This window comes from Anopheles arabiensis, chromosome 2 (assembly GCF_016920715.1).
Source record: "Anopheles arabiensis isolate DONGOLA chromosome 2, AaraD3, whole genome shotgun sequence".
NCBI lineage: Eukaryota > Metazoa > Arthropoda > Insecta > Diptera > Culicidae > Anopheles > Anopheles arabiensis.
The window spans coordinates 1,590,672-1,611,486 of NC_053517.1; the positions used below are offsets into that span (position 1 = coordinate 1,590,672).

At 48.7% G+C, this 20,815-nt stretch overlaps 2 protein-coding genes across 4 annotated transcripts; one reads left to right on the forward strand and one right to left on the reverse strand.

Moving 5' to 3' along the window:
* Positions 1-30: 30 nt before the first annotated feature.
* Positions 31-15,524, reverse strand: LOC120896110 (ubiquitin carboxyl-terminal hydrolase 32). Of its 3 annotated transcripts, none has more exons than XM_040299971.1 (11): positions 14,374-15,524; positions 10,342-10,576; positions 6,577-9,293; positions 6,200-6,508; positions 5,220-5,575; positions 3,598-4,259; positions 3,281-3,447; positions 2,927-3,198; positions 2,636-2,821; positions 1,853-2,548; positions 31-1,755 (listed from the first exon to the last, which is right to left on the reverse strand). In XM_040299971.1, the coding sequence occupies exons 1-11, from the start codon at positions 14,429-14,431 to the stop codon at positions 1,483-1,485; spliced, it is 5,931 nt and encodes a 1,976-aa protein (XP_040155905.1). In that variant the 5' UTR covers positions 14,432-15,524; the 3' UTR covers positions 31-1,482. The 3 variants fall into 3 exon arrangements, with proteins under 3 accessions (XP_040155905.1, XP_040155906.1, XP_040155904.1); XM_040299972.1 differs by having other exon boundaries at positions 5,277-5,596; XM_040299970.1 differs by having other exon boundaries at positions 5,220-5,596.
* Positions 15,525-15,882: 358 nt separating this feature from the next.
* LOC120896116 (ras-related protein Rab-8A) lies at positions 15,883-20,103 on the forward strand. The gene is made up of 5 exons (XM_040299991.1): positions 15,883-16,839; positions 18,698-18,758; positions 18,834-19,038; positions 19,128-19,268; positions 19,351-20,103. The coding sequence occupies exons 1-5, from the start codon at positions 16,716-16,718 to the stop codon at positions 19,444-19,446; spliced, it is 627 nt and encodes a 208-aa protein (XP_040155925.1). The 5' UTR covers positions 15,883-16,715; the 3' UTR covers positions 19,447-20,103.
* Positions 20,104-20,815: the final 712 nt, after the last annotated feature.

The following is a 20,815-nucleotide window of genomic DNA, read 5'->3' on the forward strand; positions in this document are numbered from 1 at the left end:
CTTCCCGAACATATTTTCTTAGCGTACGTGTAGATTCGGGTTTACTTCTTTATTTTAAACAACTACCGAACTAAAAGCTTATACATGTACAAAAAATAACAAGTAAACAGATGGATCAACCTAAACCAACAGTAATAGCGTGGTCGCCGCTCCCCTTCTTCTACACAATCGAACGAGCCGGTATCGGATGCTGAGCGAAAATCATCCCATTCACTCATGTGGAGGTCGCGCAACGCTTTTAACGAATATACAGATTAATAAAAATCATTTTAAAAAAAGCATGACACATGAAACGTAACGAGATATTACACAAAGTAGAAGAAAAACTAATTAGGCTCACGCAACACAGCTTTCGTATTACAGTTTAACAAGGAACCGGCCAGTAGTGCGACCACGTATGTGAGTGTTTCCTCTTTTCTCATTACAATATCTTGGCATAATGACTTTCAACAATGAACGTGCACGATCAACTCAACAGTTGTTAAAAAAAAAACAGGGAAAACAAAACCATCATAACGTTAGCAAAATTTGCACAAATACCGTAAAGTGGTGGTGGTGTGCTGGTTTCGTAGCTGTGAAGCGCTACATACAAGCGAGAACAGATCTCAGACGATGAAGCTAGACCCAGCTGGCTAGCTGGCAGGCTGGCTGATTGGCCAGCCGCTAATTTCGATGACCGCCCCGATCCCTCAATAATATCTATTGCTTACAATATCGATATTCCATTAGTAAATTCCTGAATATAACTTCGCTAGGTCGCTCGCAAATCAAACCCACTCTAAGCACAATAAACGCACAACAGCATCTCTCACATTCCCAGCGGCGCTAATTCTACACAGCCTACTGACATCCTTCACCGTAGTCTGCACGCTTATGGAATGTTCCCTGTCGCCTCCACTCTCTGCAAATAGTACATCACAGCGCATTCAAAGTGTTGCAACACGCGTTCATATCATATCGGCCAACTCAAAGCAGGCTGCTCTGCGCTATCTGTGTATGCTTATCTCGCTATATTTTTCGTAGAAAAATGTAAAGCCTAGCGAATTTTTGCAAAAGCAACGCGTAAAAACTAAAATACGATGCATCCCTCCTCTCTGCGTATCGCACATCACACCGAACCCTTTGCCCAACCCGTTTCACATTTCACCGTGCCGCCGTACCGTCCTATCGATTCTACCTGCCGTTCTCTCCAAGAATGTGGATTGCACATTGTAAGATGTGGATTGCAATAAACAATCCCATGTTCGATTGCATATAAGACGTGAAAACTCGCTTTGATTATACTTTGATTTGATCAATTTAAGCTAGACTACATATCCGGAACTAGTTGCTTTTCTGATTATGAAAGAAATGGCGTACATTTAAATTACTTTCGTTTCGATTAGCTACCTTGCTGTTGTATGCTTACGTCCGATCCGATCCGATCGACCGATGCGTTGCACTGTGATCGCACCTTTCCCAGCTAGCAACAATCGTCCGGTCTTACATTAACGAGCACATCTTTTTCAAATCATTATCACTGTCATCGATGTCGAGCAGGCCTTCGCTTGGCAGTTGCCTTCCATCTACCTTTGGTAGGTACGGCCCGTAGTCGAGATCGCGCCGCTCGTAAAACAGCAGGTAGGCCGTGCTAGGATCGATCTTTGGCCGCGTTGGTATCTCCCGACAGGAGCTATCATTGTAGCAGTACCACGACCCGTTCGGATTGGCCGCATACGAGATGTAATGTCCCCCGTTAAGCATTCCAGAGTGACACTAAAGCAAAGTGATGGAAGAAGACAATTCAATACACTATCCACTCCACTCCGCCCAATGGAGCAAACTAGCCGCGAAAAGCACTGCGCACACTTACCACTGCGGCATACAGCTGATACTTCAACTCGAACGGATCACACTCCGGCTTCAGGTGGTGTTTGTGGAAATCTGTAAACTCTCCGTCGATGACCGGAGTCTTCGTCAGGCTCGTCGACACTAACCGCTGTCGTCGCGTGGAATCGCTGCTCCGAACCGAGCTGGCCGACTTTATTCGAACAGTGGACGTCGAGGCTGCCGGACTATCGCTACCGCCGGCATAAGAACTACTGCCTCCGCCAGCCATCAAGTCGCTCTCGTGCAGGTAACGCGCACTAGCCACATGATTGGAACCGGCAATGGCCGGTATTATAATACTGCTCCTCTGTTCCTCATCCGCCGACTGATCCGATTGCCGATTATTGTTATTACCACAATCGTCGCTATCCCCACCGTCGCTGCTCCCCTTGACGCCATTGATCCGCAGCGAGGACAGCGAAATCTCATCACTCGCCTCATCGATCATGGACATTTCGCGATCAAACTCAACAAACTCTTCGTGACAGTCGCGATTGCGTCCATCGCCACGCGGACCGGACGCTACGCCTTCGAGCAGGTCACGATGCCGAAGAATCGTTTCCTGCGGCACTGACGCAAGGTATGGCGTTGGGTCGAAATCTTCGTACGGGAAATTGACTACCTTTTGCGACTTTACCCACTTGCCGTTGACGTAGTTGAAGCGCTTCAGGTGCACAATCTGCAGGATAATGATGGAGGAGTCAGGAGAGTGGTTTTTGTCATGACACCACATACAAACAATTGCTTTGAGCAGGCGGTTTCTTACCAATATGGGAGGCAGTTTCCAGATCTGGAGCTTTTTGGTGGCCGGTTTCTTTTGCTTGCAATGCGAACAGTGGTACCATTGTTCGAGTTTCTCCTCTGAGGTAAACGCGCGCAGGCAGTGATCCAGATCCACCGGTTCCGTCTGCTGTTTGCGGCATACGGCCACCGATTCGTGTACGGTCCATAACTAGAGCACACGTTTATTGAGATGTGTGAAAAGAAGAACCATTAGCATTGTTGCTACACCCTCCTCCAGTTGTAACTAGCCGCACCCAGCCTGCCCTCCACTTACCCGTTCGCGTGTACTTTGGTACCGTAAATGGAGCGCAGTTGGATCCCAGTCTATGGCAATTTGGATGGATCGAGCATTGATCGAGCTCTGCAATGACGAGATCGGCGAGGAAGACGTCCCCGGTAACGAGCCCATCGATGCTGGCTGCTGCTGCTGATGGTGATTGGTCGTTCCGTCCAAAGACGAGCTGCCGGATGAGTTCGCTGCATAAAACTTTCGTCGAAGCGTCGGAGTTTGTTCACGGGAGGATAAATTTGGTGTTGAGCTATTGCCTGTGTCAATGGAAGAAAACAGTGTGGCGTTAAATTGTTGTATGACCCCTTTGGTCTAGCACGGAAGATCGTATCCACTTACTTGCTGACCCGGGCGCCGAACAAATCAACCCTTGCAGCAGCGGTTCATCATTACACGGAATCTCACAACCACGGCAAAAACGTGACCACGGGCAGAGGGCACACATACGGCCACCGCTTCCGACCGCTCGCAACGTGAACGGAAAATCGTACCCTAGACTATCATCACTGTCGGCGTTGCCGGCGGGAGGCGAAAAGGAAAGGAAAGAACAAAAGATTAGACAAATAGATCGTTATTATTTATCACCCATTTTGGACCTGTGCCCCCGCCTGTACGCGGGCTTAATCGCTCGAAAGCACGTGAAATCAATGACTCACCAGTCCGTTGCGTGGTTCGATTGGTCGGGCGGCGTTGGAGGCAGTGGGCTGAGTAAACGGGCCACCTGCAACCAGACCGAGCAGTACAGCTCTTTGTTGGTGACACCGTCATAGCAAGGAATCAGCAGCGGCACGCCGAACAGGCCGGGTTTGGATTTGTGATGCGACAGGAAGTACGTATCCTGCCGGCTGAGCTTGCGGTGCACCGCGATCAGATAGTTGGTCTTGCGCTGTCCGGCCAGTCCGCCTGCCGTACCACCGCCGAGCGGGTGCGGTCGCTTACTAATTGCACTTAGACTTATCGCATCGCCATGCTGTTGTTGGTCACCGTAAGGGGGCATGTCCTCTCCCATGTAAACGTTATCGCAATCGTTACAATCGTACGGATGGTGTAGGTGGTGCGCGTTCGGGGAATCATACCCCCCTGCACTGCTCCCGTTGCTCCAACCGTTATCGGCATTGTTCAACAAATTGGTGGTCGATATCGTCTTCGATCGGTTCGGATCTTTCGATGGCTGCTGGGTGGCGGACGCGTGCTGATGATTCCCGATAGCGCTGTTCGCGTTCCCATACCCATTGGTACCGTACCCGGTGAGTTCGTTGTACTGACCGGCCCCGTAAATGAACGTGCTGTCCGGACTGGTGCTTATTTCCGGAATGTGCTGTAAAACATGGGATTTATCATCACATACACACGCACATACACACACACAAACAGAGGCTACACAACACACATCACTCTTTCTCTGTCGCTAGCAGCAATGCCACCTACTCTTCTAGCTACGCTAACAATTGCCAACTAATAACGCACACATTACATTACAGGTGAAAACTAGCGCTGCTTTCGCTTGGTTTAATCATTACATTAATAATAAGAAAAAGAATAAATGCCCCCTGAAATGTATTTTCGCGTGAGGATGGTTTAATACCAGTTATGCTACTAGGGTTAATTGTCTGATGTCTACGACAGTAATTGGTAAATTGCTGGAACAATCATACCAAAAAAGCTATAATTATCTTTACTACACAACTTCAATTACCAACTTATTGCAAAAATATTAACCTTCTCGTACGAGTCAAAAAGAAGCAAAACCAATGTGTCATATATTTACATTTTTTGTTTGTTTTCCATTTACTTACAGGTCCAAATATACTCCAAGACCAAATAAATACAACATCTTCCAGTTGCAATAAGCAATTGGAGCTGTTAGTTTTGTTATCCATTTAACGGCTACCTTTTTCGTTTAGCTAGATCGTATGAGTGTTTGGGTGCTTTTTAAATTTGCTTGCATATTTACAATGATTAAGGAGCGTGTAGCCAGAAAAAAATACGTGTATAACAAACGAAAAAGAACAATTTAAATGAAATTTACATCGTCACCTTCTGGAAATTCATTCACCGGGCCTGCCGAATTCATCTTTAGCAAGTATTCTGGTTTAGTTTTTGTTTTTTTTTTCAATTGAGTTACATACCATCAGGGTATCGCGGGAGTACCTTTCAACTCAACTGAAACTTTTTTTTGTTTTGAAAGTAAAGAACTGCTCTTCGCTAGCTAAGTACGTAACGTATACGATAACACAAAATATTGAGTAAAGAAAAAAACTTATATACACAACCATACCTTGAAGCACAACATATTCGGGGGCATGCAGAGTGTGTTGCCAAAGCACCGGCTTACCTTCGACGTGGCCGAGGTCCTACGGTTAGCCATCGTCGTTCCGCTGCCGCCACCGGCACCTCCTCCTCCTCCACCTCCTGCTCCTCCTCCCACGCCTTCACCACCATTGTAGAGAATGCCGTTCGTTAGCAGTGTGGCTCCACCATCATCACCGGTACGACCTGTGGAGGAGCCGCCCGGCTTGCGCCCAGTTATGGCCGCCGTATCGTCTGCCGTGGCCGTCGAGGAGGAGGAGGACGCGGACGACGATGTGGACGAGATCGTCGTGTTGATCGAGCTGGTCGTGAGCTGGTGCGGGTCTAATGATGGTAGTAGAAGAGCTGGATTGCAGTACGGTACAGATTTTCGGAACGAACGGTTTGTGTGAAGAAGGAAGGAAGTTGGTGGTGGTGATGGTGGTGGTTATGATGCACGAATTGATGAGAACCACGGGCACAAATGATGGCAATGATGTGTGTTGGGACGGATTCAGTTCAGGAAGAAAGATGAAAAGTGAGAAAAACACACATATATGAAGGAAGCAAACGGTGGTTTTGGTTATGAGAAATGTGCATGCCACATGAATGAGACGCGTATAAAAAAGGATTGTTATAAAAATGTACGCAAGAGAGAACAGGAAAATGAATCAGAAAATAAGTTTTAAAAAACATGCGAAACAAAAAACGAAAAAGAAAAACAACACAATTAAAATCAGCATTGAGAGCATCTTAGATCATATCGCTATGATCGAAACGCACAAAAACAAACAATCGCTTTTCCCATCCATTCCGTCCTAAAGCCCCGAGAAAACGGTACAAACAAATATGAAACAATAATGACATGTACAAACAGCAGCGAATAGATCCACTAGATGCGTATGATTCAAAGTCCAATTGTTTCATATAACCCGTGGCCTAACATACCAACAAGTGCCGTGAACGTACCTTGATTCCGCTGTATGTCCTTCAGCCCTTTCTCGATATTTATGCCAAGCTCGGAGCCGGCACGGGACCGGAGCACACTGTCGACCTTTGGTAGCTCGTACGCATACAGCTCACACGCGGTACTCGGCTTAATGCGATGCTCGTTTGGTAGTACGAGCCGTATTTGGGAGTTGGACAACTCACAGATCAGCATCTGATCCGGTTCGAGCCCGCACAGCTCGCTCAGATGTTTCTTCAGATCCCAGTATTTCATTTCCGAGTTCAATCGCAGACCATACTTGACCGGTACCGAACCATCCAGCAGCATCACTGTAGGATAACGAAACGAAATATTAAATCAATAATGCTGCTGATCACTACGGCGAATTTGTACTCACCGAGCACCTCACAGTAGGTGTAGTTTTCCACCGGCAGCGGTAGGCTCAGCAAGCTGAACGGATCGAAACGCACCGAATCACGTCCACAGCCCTGGCATGTTACCTTCGACTTTAACTGCCCGTAAAACAAATCCACGATGATGCTCTGGTTGCGAGCATGATGCTGACTCCAGGCTTCCGTTGCCACGATCACGTCCGACCGGCCGTCCGAGTCTTTCAGCTCCGTGTACGGTTTCTCCATCACCCGGTTCAAGTCCTCGTGCAGCGAGTCTAGCAGCCAATCGAGCAGCTCCTGCGAATCGTGTTGCCCTCCGCCGGAAAACTGAGGCGCATGCTTCGTGACGCAAAAGCGCAACTTCAGCGGAGCGATAGAGCGGGTCGAGGCCGTCCAAACGTCGCGCAACAGTTCAGCGTACCGCAGCACCAGCTGCCCTTTCGTGCCCATCTTGTTCGACGTGTTCAGCTCGTACAGGTGCTTCTTCTGTATGAAGTACTGCGTCAGGGGCTGCGTATTGAACAGGACCTGCAGCGCCGCATTCATGAAGCATGTATTGCCCAGGTTGTGCAGTCCCGTTGCGCCCGGCGGATGCTGCGACTGGATCGAGGCAACTGTCCCGCGCCGATCCATGCTAGTGCTGCCCGAGCCCTGCGAAAGAGCCAACGATCCGAGCTCTTCCGGCCAGGTCAGATCCTTGTTGCGGATCTCCAGCAGCACTTGATCGTTGTCGCCGATCGACAGTTCGTGCAGCGTCAAGTGATCTTCCTCCAGTAGGTACGGGAACTCGCTGATACCCGTCGGCGTCGGTACCAGGTGCCAGAGCCGAATGTCCTCCGGTTTTAGCTTCAATCTTTGGCATAGGAACTCGGCCACTTGCTTCACGGTAGCCAACCGGCTGAACGCAGCCGTGTAAGCGAGATACTTCTTCGGCGGATGCAAAACCGGCGGTACCGAGGAAACCGTGGTCGGATAGCTTCCGGTCGTTAGTGCACCGTACCCACCGGACATGCTGGCCCACGCGCTGTTACCTCCCATTTGGCCGTGCTGTTGCTGGTGCGGTGGCGGTTGGCTCTGGTGGCGCAGTATTCTCAAATTCAGCGGATAGAGCTCCAGCTCCACGTCCCCCGCATTGCTGTGGGGCTGAATGACCTGTCTTGGCAAGGGCAGCGGCCCGCCATACCATTGAGCTAGCGCTTTCCAGAGCGAGTCCGGCACTAGCTCAAAGTCTCGATGCTGCACCAGCGTAAGATCGCGCTTCAAGCGACCCCCTTCGCCGGTCAGGGTCGGAATCTGCTTGTAAATGTTCGGCGCTATCAGACAACTGTTGTCGATCGTTCCGGGCGCGCTACCTGCATGCCGACCGTACGAAATTCCGCTGCTTCCCGAGCCCAGACTAGATGAATCTCCCGTCCCCAGCAAATCGCCCATACTCTCGGTCGAATTGGACGTAAAGCTTTCATCACAGATCATTGCCTCATCCACCGCTCCTCCGTTGCTCGTTCCGCCGTTTGGCATCAGCGAAGGCACTCCGCCAGCGCCGGCAATGGCGCGATTGTTCGCATAGCTTGTGCCCGTTGTCTTGCAGTGTACACAGGACGAGCTGGGCGAGGACAGGTGCGTATATTGCGACCAGTGCTGCCACCAGTCGGACGATATTAAATACCAAAACTGTCCCACCTTGTAGCCCCGACGGACCTCTCGCGACAACCATCCCCGAACTATGTCGCCTTCCAGATGGCGGCACTGGGGACGCAATCCTAATACGATGTGGCACACTTCGAACAGCAGATCTAGAAACGGTTGGACCAGATTCGAGCTGCTCTCGATGCTCCATATCAGAAAGTCTTCCTGGGTGAACTTAAACTCGGGAACGTTTGATGCGCTGATGATATCGGTTTCGTTGCCATTGGCTTTACCTTCATCTGCCCGCGTTGCCCGCCGGTACAGCTCGGCTAGCACCCGTTCGTGGGTCAGATTCCGGTAAATGGCAGCGTTTGACTCCCGTGCCACCGATAGCAGTATGTCCACCATCTGCCTGATTTCCACAAAGCTCAACACACCGTCCCGATCGATGTCGAATACTTTAAAGCAAAACTTGCTACGCTCCACACTGGGCCCGCGGCAGGCGGCACTCACGCCACAGCACAGCTCCTTGAAATCGATGTGCCCGTCGTGGTTCTCGTCAAACGCCAGAAATACACCCCCGAGGGCGGCTCTCGGGACGGGAGGGCTGACCAGCGGGCCCAGCGATTCCAGATCCAGCTGTCCAGTGACAGCGGCTCCCTTCAGCAGCCAAAACACCTTCTCCAGGTCGCCAATGTCCTGCTCCTCCAGGTGCGTCACGCCGGCCAAGCTCTGGTAGAAAGTGGGCGTTTCCAGCTCCGAGCTGAGATTGACGCACGCATCCTGCAGCAACCATTTGGACAGGGCCGTTGCGCCGCGGTGCATCTGTATCCACGATTTGAACTGCTCGAACGAGACGCGATCGTTCTGGCCGAACAGTGACACCTGATATCGGCTCCATTGCAGCTGCTGCTGGTGATTGTTTCTATTCGCGACCGTTTGATTGTTATTGTTATTATTGCTACAGTTGGTGGTGCTGTTGTTGGGGCTGTTGGTGGCATTGCTTTGGTAGGTCGTTTCTATTTGCATGGCTTTTTGGAATTCCTGTTTCAGTATATGCGTGCCCGACTCGTTGCAGTACAGTGTCCAGAGAAATCTAAAACAACATGTGCAAACAACATCATTAGCAAAATGTAACCAGTCTTCGATTTTGTCATAGTGTTTGCTTATTAATCCACAGTACGCCCTAAAACCTACATCAATCAGCAAATTTGTTCGTAAATGGCAACAAAAAGTAACTATCCACCGACCATTCCGACCAAAGGTCAACGGCCCTGACTTAGACAGCGTCGGTCGAAACCATACGCCACAACTCTGCAGGTATGGCCTTGCATTCTAATTGAATAATTGCCTACCCTTGTAACGTGGCTTCTTCGTTTAGCAGATTTCTGCAATTTCCCCCAAATGGTGTTCAATTAGCGTTTCCGGCAACGCGTCTTCCTTCAGCGCGTGTTCGTCCGAACCAGTATGCCTGCTAAACGACAGCACGGCAAAGCATAGATAGCAATACCGCAGCGGCTTCTAAACCACCGTCAACGTCAGAACGAACGGTGAAACAAGAATCGAACAGAGGAAGTGGGACTTCGATGCGGCAAATGCGTTGGAATCAAAACAAGCAAACCGCAGCGGTGCATCATTTGACGATAACAACAAAAAGGCCAACAGATAAAACGGAAACCCGCAAGTAACTGTGACAAGTAGTCGCTCCATCATCGTTCGTAAGCCTTCAGGGATAAAGGTTCTATCCCTCCGGGGTACTATCGCCCCGCTTTTCATCGGAGGCGAATGCGACCAATCGAACCGATCGCACTGTTGCGTATCTTTATCGCCGATAACGAACGCAAACGCGCTGATATCGACCGACCTGTCGTTAAACAATGATGATACAAAGCGCGAAGCGATATCGCACCCGCCGTCGATAACAAGACAATATAAATAAACGTCAACAACAACTTCGGCTAAGCGGCCCGTGCGAACGATGGGGAATAATGTATCGTAGAATCGTAGAAGTAAACATACACTTCTGGAAGGAGTAGACAAAACCACAGAGAACGGACGGACACGGTGGTGGAAGTGTCTAACGATAAGAAAGCTTCGGCCTTGACTTCGACACCTCGTTTCGCTCTATCCACACATACACTTACTTAATTTTCTCATCCTGCGTTCCTTTCGTGAGGAGCACGAGGCCACACAGCAGCTCCTTGAAGGCGATACCTTTGGCCGTACCGCCGCAAGCCGTGTACAGCCAATCGGCAACCACCGAGGGAACGCCGTCGCCGAGCACATCCTGCGTGAAGGCACATTTGCTGAGCACGGATCCGGCGGTGCCAGCGGACCGTTTGAACGCATCCTTGATTCGTCGCAGCTCCGAGTCGGTCACTAAAAGAGAGAAAGCAGTGAAGATTAGTTGAAATACAGTCGAGGAGATATTCGTCCCTCTTTTATACCAAAAATATCGTGTCAATGGAACTGCTTCACACTATTCTACGAGGCCTGTCAGACACAACACTTCACTCTCGATGGCTTTATATCTCGCACTCATTTATTAGCAGGCGGCCTCAGACACACCCAGCCACCATTGCCACCTAGAACAAGGTACGAACGGTTGCTGGTTGATATGGCTGCCTTTACAGCCCCAACACGTTCCAGCCTACTATGAGTAGTTTACTGCATGGTAGCACCTTCTGCTAAAAAAAAACGACCACCAACCAAGAGGTTTTTAATCCGCTACACACACCTCACACTATTGCGATAGAACCCTTCGGGCCAGATAAAAACGATTAACCCTTCGAACGCCATAGCAATTGAGTACAATTGAGTCGAGTAGTAGCTTGGAGATTTGCTAGGAAAAAAAGACACTCTCGGGATTGTTTGCTAGATAACTCCCTCAGCCATTCCGTATACAATTTCGTTTCATCTTTTATCAAAAGACTTGAAACGGTGCATCAAGAGTTAACAACTGTTTCCGTTGTATAAAGGGTCCCGCTGGTGTGCTCCCCGTTGAAACGACTAACGGGCAAGTTGCATGTTTGTGCTGGAGTACCGCAGACACACACACACACATTCCTTATTCCGTTGAGCGCATTTCCGTTCACACGAAGGTATTTACAAGTGCAGGGAAAAAGCCCGGGCTTAGCTCACTGGTTCCACTCTATTACATTGACCGCGTGCATGCACTTCCCTCCCCCCCCCCCTTTCCGAACGAACAGCATCCACCACCATGTGCGAAGCAGGCCATTCCTTTACTCCTCGTGTTTCAATGTCAACCAGTCTTTACATCCGATCGCGGAGGGAAAGAGAGAGAGAGAGCGAGAGTGAGAGAGGGAAAGAGCACAAATCAACCGGAGTACCGGAATAATCAACAAATAGCAAACAGCCAGCGGTGTGCAATGTAGCTCTATGCAGTTTGTATGGCTACGATATTAGAGCGTTATAAGCATCTTCCTGAGCACCTGCTGGCTGCGGGGGGCTTACGGTTAGTCAGGTGCGGGGTAACATCGACCCAACAATCTATCGATAGCGAAAGAACTCCCCTGGCGCGTACTGCGTATAATTTGTTGCACTCAAAAGCTGCAAATAGTTTTGCGCAATGTTCGTACAAACCGCACGGGAAAGGGTCGGCGCAAACGCGTACGAATTATTGCAGTAGATTACATTAAGACACTTGCCAAAAATTCCACAAACCATTTGCATTCCCTCACAACTTGTTAGTAATCGCTCGCGCAAAGCAGCAACACCACTTGCGCAAACGCCGGAACGCTTTTATTTATTTGTTACATTTTATACACACGCCAAAAATGGGTTTATATTATGTTTCCCGTACAAGCAACATACCAACACACACACACACCGACCAACAAGCAAAAGCGCCACACGAAGTGACGTGCTAGTCATTAGCGACATCCGCAAACCGTTCCATGGCGGTTCCGAGAGACGGCCGCCCAGCGGTTCATTCACTTACTGCTCTGTGTGGACCTGCTGTGGACCATGCTGTGGGGGCCTGTATCACATTTTGGTTACTCGTCCATCTAGCCAACAGACAACAGAAGCGCGGCCACAGATCTCCTCAGTTTTAGCCCTCGCGGAACAACGCGGAGTAAATATTTGGCTTTTGATTAAAGTCGAATTGTCACCATCTGGTGAAATCTGCTAAACAAACACAGACACATCGACGGACGTATGATAATTTGTGTCGTTTTGCGGGCACGCCTTTGCGCACACCCATATTGGCGGGCAAGAACGTGGATGGTATTGGGTTTTTTTTGTGGAAAATCTGCCAAAAAAAACCCTTCATTCTGTGTCGAGGTTACAATCGTTCGGAAGAATTCAAATGGGCCTACATTCAATACGTAATTAAAGCAAACGAGAGGAAGCTCTTTTTTCTAAATTTTATCTCCACTACTCCTCGGGCAAATCAATCTTCCATTGCGACAGTTTTCAATCCGAAGCGTGGTTTTGCCACCAGATGCGCGCGGCTCTTACGGCGGGTCATTACTACAATCCTACACTCGTTCATGCCTCGATTCAATTTGTGTATAATGCTTTTTACCCTCCTCATTAGCCAATTTGAAGGTACTTGCGACGAATACAAAAAAAAAAAAACAAAAAACACACACACACGCACACACCAGTGCGAAAGCTCAGAAAATTAGCAAAACATCATCATCTCAACGACCAACGGCAGGCAGCAGCGATAAAACGCTATCAGCAGGGACAACTGCTGCACCACGAAGCGAACACAAACGGACAAAGTAAACACAGTGTGGCCCGACGCGTTCTGCCGCCGTTGTGGCACACGGATGGCTGGCGGTCCTCCCCTCTTCCCAAAAATTACACCCTTACGGCATGTCGATTGGCCATCGTCGTCTAATCAGCCGGCCGCCTGGTGTGATCTAATGACGAAAGCATTAGCTAATCGTTATTCATTCCACCGAAATACGCATTTGGGGACAACGGGGCAACGGGACGGACAGTGGGTTGAGTGATTGATGCCGTTCCATCCCTTTTTCTTCCCGCCTTGGAGGGAGCGGTTACAAAAAAGAGGGTCAACTTCCATCAGCGACCAGAAAAAGACCAACCATTTTTGAAGAATGTAAAAAGCACTAAAATAATTGTCATTCTAGTAAAAACCATACACACGACAGAAGTTGCTTATTTTTTGCATCGAAAAGGCTCGCTCCACCAAGTGACAGGCTGGCTTGTCTAATCTAATCTTTGCCGGACACAAGCGGCAAGGAATGTGTCGTACTCCTCCCGTGGGGCGTTTGCGTAAAAGCGGCCGGTAGCGGTTTTGTTTGATTTGAATATTTTAAACAAATAAAGCTTTACTGCAGCATGTCCTGCGACCGCCCGCCCGCCTGTCCCCGCTTCCTGCGCCACACCCAAGGAGCTGGGACAAAGAAAGGCGTCTGCTCAGCTCACTAGATACAACGCACCGTATGTGTGTTACATAGCGGTAACGGGGGTAGAGGGCCGAGGGCCGACCGTCTGATCCAGCGAAAGCACCGCTCCATGACGAGTAGAAATTTCCACTACTCGACGGTGGCGGTTGTCGGGAGGGGGTTTATTTTTTGCAGCAACGCAGCAAGGGAACAAACAAATAGCGAAACGGAACTGCAGCATAACGTGAAAATCAATAAATTCCTTTGTCGTGTGTCGCGGTGGTGGTGGTTGTTCTGCCGGTGGTGTCTGCCGTGCCCGTAATTTGGACGTAATTCGCGGCAATTGCGAGGTTGCGAGCTGCGAACATCATAACAGCAGCAGCCGCAGCCTACTGGCCAAACTCGGTTACATGCGACAGTTCTAGAACGACACAAGAGTAAGCAGGCGTAATAAATTCTGTGTCTTTCAGCGATGGACGGACGGGCGCAGCAAAGCACGGCAAAAAGTGGGCACATTACATTGCTAACGTTACAGCTCTATCGCTGACGTGATGTTTGCTAATTAGCTTTCTCATTCGCGGCCCAGACGATGGCGACGGGTGGCGTGCAGGTGGTGGTAGTGGTGGTGTTCTCCCTTTGCCCGTCGTGTCGATGTGTGTGCATGTGGATTCATCGAGTGGCGGTCCCCCGATGCCGCCGGATGCATGGACTGGCTGCAGGTGTGCATCACGTTTTGACCCACTCGAAGGAAGGGGGCCACACGATGAAGCTGTTCCACCACCACTGCCTACTTACCTCGTTTGACGGCTTCCTCGTAGCTGATGCAGGACGGTTTCGAATCCTTGGCTCCCATGATTGCTTTCTGTGTGAAAATTGCGTTGATCGGGAGATGCCTGAACCCTGAACCTCGCTGTCAGCCCCGCCTGTCTCGTTCGGCTCCTGCTTCGCTGCAGTAGCACTACGCAGTTATCCAGTGTTTCGCAGGCCTGCTAGCTCTTTCATGTCACTTTACATGGCTCACTTGTCGGGCTCCCTTCTCCCTACTGCACGGAGCTGGGCCACTCGCTTGCCTTCGGGATCGTAAAACCCTGTTTTTCTTTCGCTCTTCTATTGGACAAGCGCACGCTCACACAGTCGCAAATTTGATCCTTTTTAACAAAAACACAGCACACTACACCTTACACACATACACACAATCACACAAACGCGGCGGCGGCTTGAGAACGGGTGGGAGGTGTGCCCCTATGTTTACTTGTTTACCACCGCGCCTATACTTTTCGCTTTCCCCGTTGTAACATGCTTTCGGACAACATGCGCTGAAGATAGCGGGTTAAGCAGCAGCAGCAGCAGCAGAAGCAGTAATCAGCACAAGCAATTTTTTCATTGCGTCACACTTTCTTTAACTTGGACCACCTTCTGGGGTCGCACCACCGTGTAATCAGCCTTTGCGGTTCACTCTTAGCCCTTTCTGCTGCTGCCCCCTTTCGCTTCCTTGCGACTCAACAGGAAAACCCCATCGCTCACAGATCGGCAGGCCGCGAAAAATTCACCCCGTCTGCGTGCGCGGCGATAGTGGTGGTAGTACAACGCAATTCGAGGCCCTTGTTTTGTACACTAGCTGCTGCTGACCGTCGTGGATACGTCGCACCACACATAAAAATCAAACGCTGATTGCACATAAAAACACACATACACACACGCGCGCTAGGGAACATAAAAACACTGCAACTCGTCGTCTGCTGTGTGTGGCTAGTTAAACTACTGTAGCCACACGACCGCAAAGCGCACAATAGCGACGATTGATTTAGCTACGCGGTGATTAATCTAAAACACCTGACACCGTTCCCTTCTAAACCGTATTCCAGCGGGACACACACTAGCGAATTCCTCCGTTTTCCGCAATGGAATTGTTTAAAGGTCTCTTCTTGGAATCTATTCGCTCCAAACGTCAAACCGCTCGGTACAGTGGGCTTATGCGAATGGAGCAAGGGGACAAAATTGCTCATGTTTATTTTATACGCTCTTATTTCTCTGTTTATTTTACTGGTTTTCAGTTTCTTTTCACTTGCGACTGAATTGAAAAACATATCCAAATCGAATCTCTGCACTTTATCTTGTTTTTATACGCTTATTCCTTACTTTTTGTTGTGACCAAACAGGCCCATCACTACACACTGAGCCACTAGTGCGTTGACAGCCTGCGGTTGATTGAGCAACTTCCACCTGTTATCTGTCAAAATGCTCCAGTTGCTCACTTTGCTTCAATTGCAGATTTTCCTATGCTAAGCGGCGTGCAAACATAAACCAACCCATTTTATAAGCCCCTGAAAAAATCGTTCCACAATTTGCGCTGCAATCGTGACAATATTTGGTGTAAAAACATCGACTCTCCGTTCCCCGATGACCAAAACGCAGCACTTCGTGCCAATCGGGGGAGCTTTGACGTGCCAGTTTGACGTTTGCTGCGTGCGTGATTGAAACAAAAAGCGACGTTCAAGTCCATTTTCCCATTTTCCCGTTTTCGTTTTACGTTGTTACGCTAGACAGTAGAAAAAACCTCCACAGAACGGTGTGGCAAAAGGAAAGTTTTTTTTTAATAATTTCATCTTTCGTCGGCTTTATTACCAACTCCGGAACGGTGCGTAGGCTCGCACAGCCTGTCGAAACTTTGCCAGCACCCGTGTGTTGGTGTGTTATCCTCTGCCGCGTTGTTCGCTTGCTATTAGCAAGTTTTCATCGTCATCGGACTCATCATATCGCATACGCGAATCGAAGCAAGGAGCACCACCACCGCCGTGTTACCGCCACCTTCAGATCCGTTCTCGCCTTTCGCCTTGACTCGATTGCTCCGTGCTTCGAGCCAGTTCTTCAACCGCGGCGACCGCGAACCCAGCTGCATGCGAATTGATTCTAGGGCTCGTGTGAAAGTGTCGGATTTGGAAATCGTGCACTGCCGGGTGTGAATTGTACGCTTTGTGAGGACCTCGCCGCGAACGGAGTGTTTTTTTCTCTCTCCCGTTTGCACCTCGCCCTGACAGATCACAAAGCAACCGTGTAGTGTCGACGACCCGGACTCCCCACAGCAGCAGCAGCAAATTCAGTGCCCAAAGTCCAACGAAGCAACAGCAGCAGCAGAGATGGCGAAAACGTACGACTATCTGTTCAAACTTTTACTGATCGGCGATTCCGGCGTCGGCAAAACCTGCATACTGTTCCGCTTTTCGGAGGATGCCTTCAATACCACATTCATCAGTACAATCGGTGAGTAATAAACACGATGATGGCGACCTTGTGCGGAGCGCCCTCGACACGGGCAGCAAGCAGGCGAGATTTAATAAGGCGACTACACACATAAAGAAACTGGTCTTACAATGAGTAATACCATGACGACGACGACGACGACGACACCTGTCGTCGTGACAAGGCGATGAAGCCTCCTTACTGCGGCTCCGCTCACCACCCACCCAATCATCCACCCACTCACTTCCTTCTCGGACGATCTGGAGCACAAGCTAAATGGAAGCTAAATGGAAAGTACAAGCAAAGGCCGCTGGTCCCCGGCTAAGATCCATCATAGCCCCGGTTCGCTTCCTCCTCTCTAGTGGGCGAGGCCTTTCCGGTCAAACGGATATGCTTTTATTTTCAGCTGGTGCGTTTATGTGTGTATGTGTGCGTGCGTTGATAGATCGCTTGTAAGGAGGAGCATTCCAAAGCTATACGGGCTCAGACAAGACCCCCCAACCATCATCTATTCCACAGAAAGTCCGATAAGAAGTTTTGTTTGTTTTCCTTTTTTTCTGCTGTTCGTCTATTCGGCGTTGTACATTTTGCACCACATGCTCCTCTGCCACCACCCAGAACGAACACTGTAGAATGAACTGTTCAGCTAATTTAGATAAGCACGCGACTGGTTGCGCCTGTGTGCTTATCTAATATCGATTCCTGCTGATACTAACCCAGTTCTGCGAACAGCAGCGGTCCGTCATCGTTCGACGTCCATTGGCGGGAGCTGTATTTGTATTTACTAATAATTTCTGTTCGTACTATTCGAACCGATACGGATGATACGGAGCAGCAGAGAGGTTATCAAAACGTGTCCACAATTGTTGCCGCAACTGTAATTGATAAAGGCAGGCGAAACATGGATTTGCTGATGCAGGCAACGGCATAGCTGCCAGAAAACAATGAAACTGTTTTTCCAACGAGATACAACAGCCCCCCCAAAAGAGAGCGTTATTTATACAGCTCAAATAAAACACACGAGTACCTCCTCTTCACCCCTCTTCACACGCCCATCCATTTTCTGCCAGGGTGCAGCTTTCGTCTTAATTCATTCCGATCCGTCGCAGTCGATTGGTTTGGATACATTTGGAATTACCGCAACCGCGCAACCGGTTGCGCGGCGGCGGATCAGATACGGAAACGTAAAATATGGCAAATTGTATGTATGATGCCCTGTCTAGTTATGGCGACCAGCTAGAAATGCTTGCCTTTTTTTGTTTGCAGCACACGCTCAGTCAGGGATGCGCGACAGAATTGGAGGAAGAAAATGCAAATAGAATGACAATAAGATAAAAATATCTTTGCATGAGCATACTGCTGCGCCACACAGGCAACATGTTCTTGTGCTCTGGTCGGGTCCCTCTAAACATCCCGGTACCCTTCCTGCTCGGACCGTCCTTTCCTTTGCCAACTCTTGCTTACTGCTGTGTACTGACAGATACAACGACAAACGCCGGTCGAAGGTTTGGCAAGCAAGTGCCTGCTGCCTGCTGCTTAGTCTCATCGTTGGTCTGATGGTTAATCGAGTTAACACGTGAAATCATCTCCATAGTAACCATGTGTTGTGTGGAGCGCTGGTAATCGTCGAACCAAAGTTTGACCGTCTGAATTTAATCGTTTTCAAAACAAATCGGACATATTCTGCTTCACCTTCGTTCGAAGGAATCTATGCCAATGCTATGATACTCTTTCATCTTAGGTGGATAGCGCTACTTGTTTATGTTACCCAAATGCATGGTGCATCAGGATCAAGAACAGCCGCTGGATTGGAATGTAGCTCATGTACCGAGTAAAAATAATCTTAATATTTGGTTTTCTATGTTTTTTTTTCTTGCAGGTATCGATTTCAAAATCCGAACAATCGATCTGGATGGGAAAAAGATAAAACTGCAAATATGGTAACTTTACCCTTTACCAGCGAACCTGCTCCCGTGACTTCATGGCATGGTATCACATCTTTCCTACCTTTGCAGGGACACAGCGGGACAGGAACGATTCCGTACAATCACGACCGCCTATTACCGGGGAGCCATGGGCATCATGCTGGTATACGACATCACACAGGAGAAATCGTTCGAGAACATTAAAAACTGGATTAGAAACATCGAAGAAAATGCGGCAGCCGACGTGGAAAAGATGCTGCTCGGCAATAAGTGTGAGCTTAATGAAAAAAGACAGGTATACGCGAACACGGAGATGGAAAAAGGCGGTCGGGATGGAAAAGCACCGAAATTAACACGCTACCTCTCCCTTCCTTTGCCCTTCAGGTTACCCGAGTCCGTGGTGAACAGCTAGCTGTAGAGTATGGTATTAAATTTATGGAAACATCTGCGAAGGCAAGCATCAACGTGGACGACGCGTTTTTCACTCTTGCCCGGGATATTAAGTGTAAAATGGAAAAGCGAATGGTAAGGGGCGATCGATTTGAAACATTCCTTTGTTTTCCCCTTTTGCGAGACGCGTTTCATGCGTTCTTTGTTCTCTTTGCAGGAAGCAAACAACCCACCGAAAGGTGGCCATCAGCTTAAGCCGCAGGTCGAACCACGGAAGGCACCGAGTTGGTTATCGAAGTGCAATCTGTTTTGACCTTGCAATAGTCCTATTAATAATTATTACTTTTTTATATAACACACTAAATAATAATTATCACTATTATTATTTAAAATGTATGTAAACGGCTGGTGTCGAGGGACAACGGATTCGCAAATGCAACATTCATCACTACACGTCACATTCTCTCTCACACACACACACACACACACATACACACCGAAATGGGGTGGAAGGGAGAAAGATTTCTCCTCTTCACTTGATTTTGCCCGAAATGTAAAAGCGCAAAACAAACGAAGCGTTTTCACGCGGACGTTGGCTCATGGAGTTTGTAAAATGGATTCGTCATACATATTCTCAGATCGAACCGATTCAAGGGTGGTGATTTCTGAAAAAAGGCATTCTTACACTTTAAGAATGCACACACACACACACTGCGTAAGTTAGGATGTATTTTACGACACAAATCCATTCGAACGAAAGGAAAACAAAAGCAATTGAAAGGAAATCGCTTCGAAACGAATGTTAGGCTTTTCTGTTTTAGAGTAACGATGGTTTCGGAAGAGCATGGAATTCTAGAACTCAACATTCAATATTCTTCGACAATGGCTGTAGCTGTTTTTTGGAAGGGAAACATGTAAAGCAAAGCGCGTCGCTCTAGGAAATAGAGATGTCATCATTAAACCCCCATTACCATCATGTGTGTATTTTTGTGCAAAGCCACAAAACACAACGGTGAGAACACTTCAGCGGCAGGGTAGCGGAATTGTGGGTAGGGGAAGTTTTCCTTTACCATTCCTTACGCGTCCATCTGGATTACGATCCTTTTCTATAGGCTCAACACAGACTCCTTTGCTAAAATCAGTTGAAAAAGTGGCCCCGAAAAAGCAATAAACGCATGTAAACGGTCAACAACAATGGCCATGCGTAGTCGTCGTACCAATTACCACCCATCATTCCATCAGCAACATAGTTGATATTGTTTTATCGTGTCTCGCGTAAGCTTGCTGACGACCAAGTCGTTGTAACGTAAATTATGATACGTAAACACACCAATAGGCAGGGCTAAACAAACATTATTTGCGGATTTCGTATCTCCTCTAGACATAGTTGTGGTGTGAGCAGTCCAGACCGCAAGAGGTAGACAGAATTCGATGCAAACTCCTCCTCGATCATTCATCGTTATCATTGCACGATGCAGCTCCTCCGGTGCCAGAATCACATAATGCAAAACTGTAGCGTCCCTGTCAGTACCATAACCATAATATCGTGTGCGCTTGGACATGTCTTTACTCTGCAGCAATGGTACGTGTGCGTGTACGTGGCCAGGAACTGGTTGGGAGGGAAACGTCCTCACGTCGGACCTCTCGTTCTTCTTCGCTCAATCCTTTCATTTCATTCACCC

Coding starts and splice junctions, on each gene's coding strand:
- LOC120896110 (XM_040299970.1), bottom strand. CDS start 14,431: ATGGGAGCCAAGGATTCGAAACCGTCCTGCATCAGCTACGAGGAAGCC. Junction 10,577..14,373: donor CGAGGAAGCCGTCAAACGAG/GTAAGTAGGCAG, acceptor TCTCTCTTTTAG/TGACCGACTCGGAGCTGCGA. Junction 3,448..3,597: donor TCGAACCACGCAACGGACTG/GTGAGTCATTGA, acceptor CAACGCCGACAG/TGATGATAGTCTAGGGTACG.
- LOC120896116 (XM_040299991.1), top strand. CDS start 16,716: ATGGCGAAAACGTACGACTATCTGTTCAAACTTTTACTGATCGGCGAT. Junction 18,759..18,833: donor AAGATAAAACTGCAAATATG/GTAACTTTACCC, acceptor CTACCTTTGCAG/GGACACAGCGGGACAGGAAC. Junction 19,269..19,350: donor GTAAAATGGAAAAGCGAATG/GTAAGGGGCGAT, acceptor TTCTCTTTGCAG/GAAGCAAACAACCCACCGAA.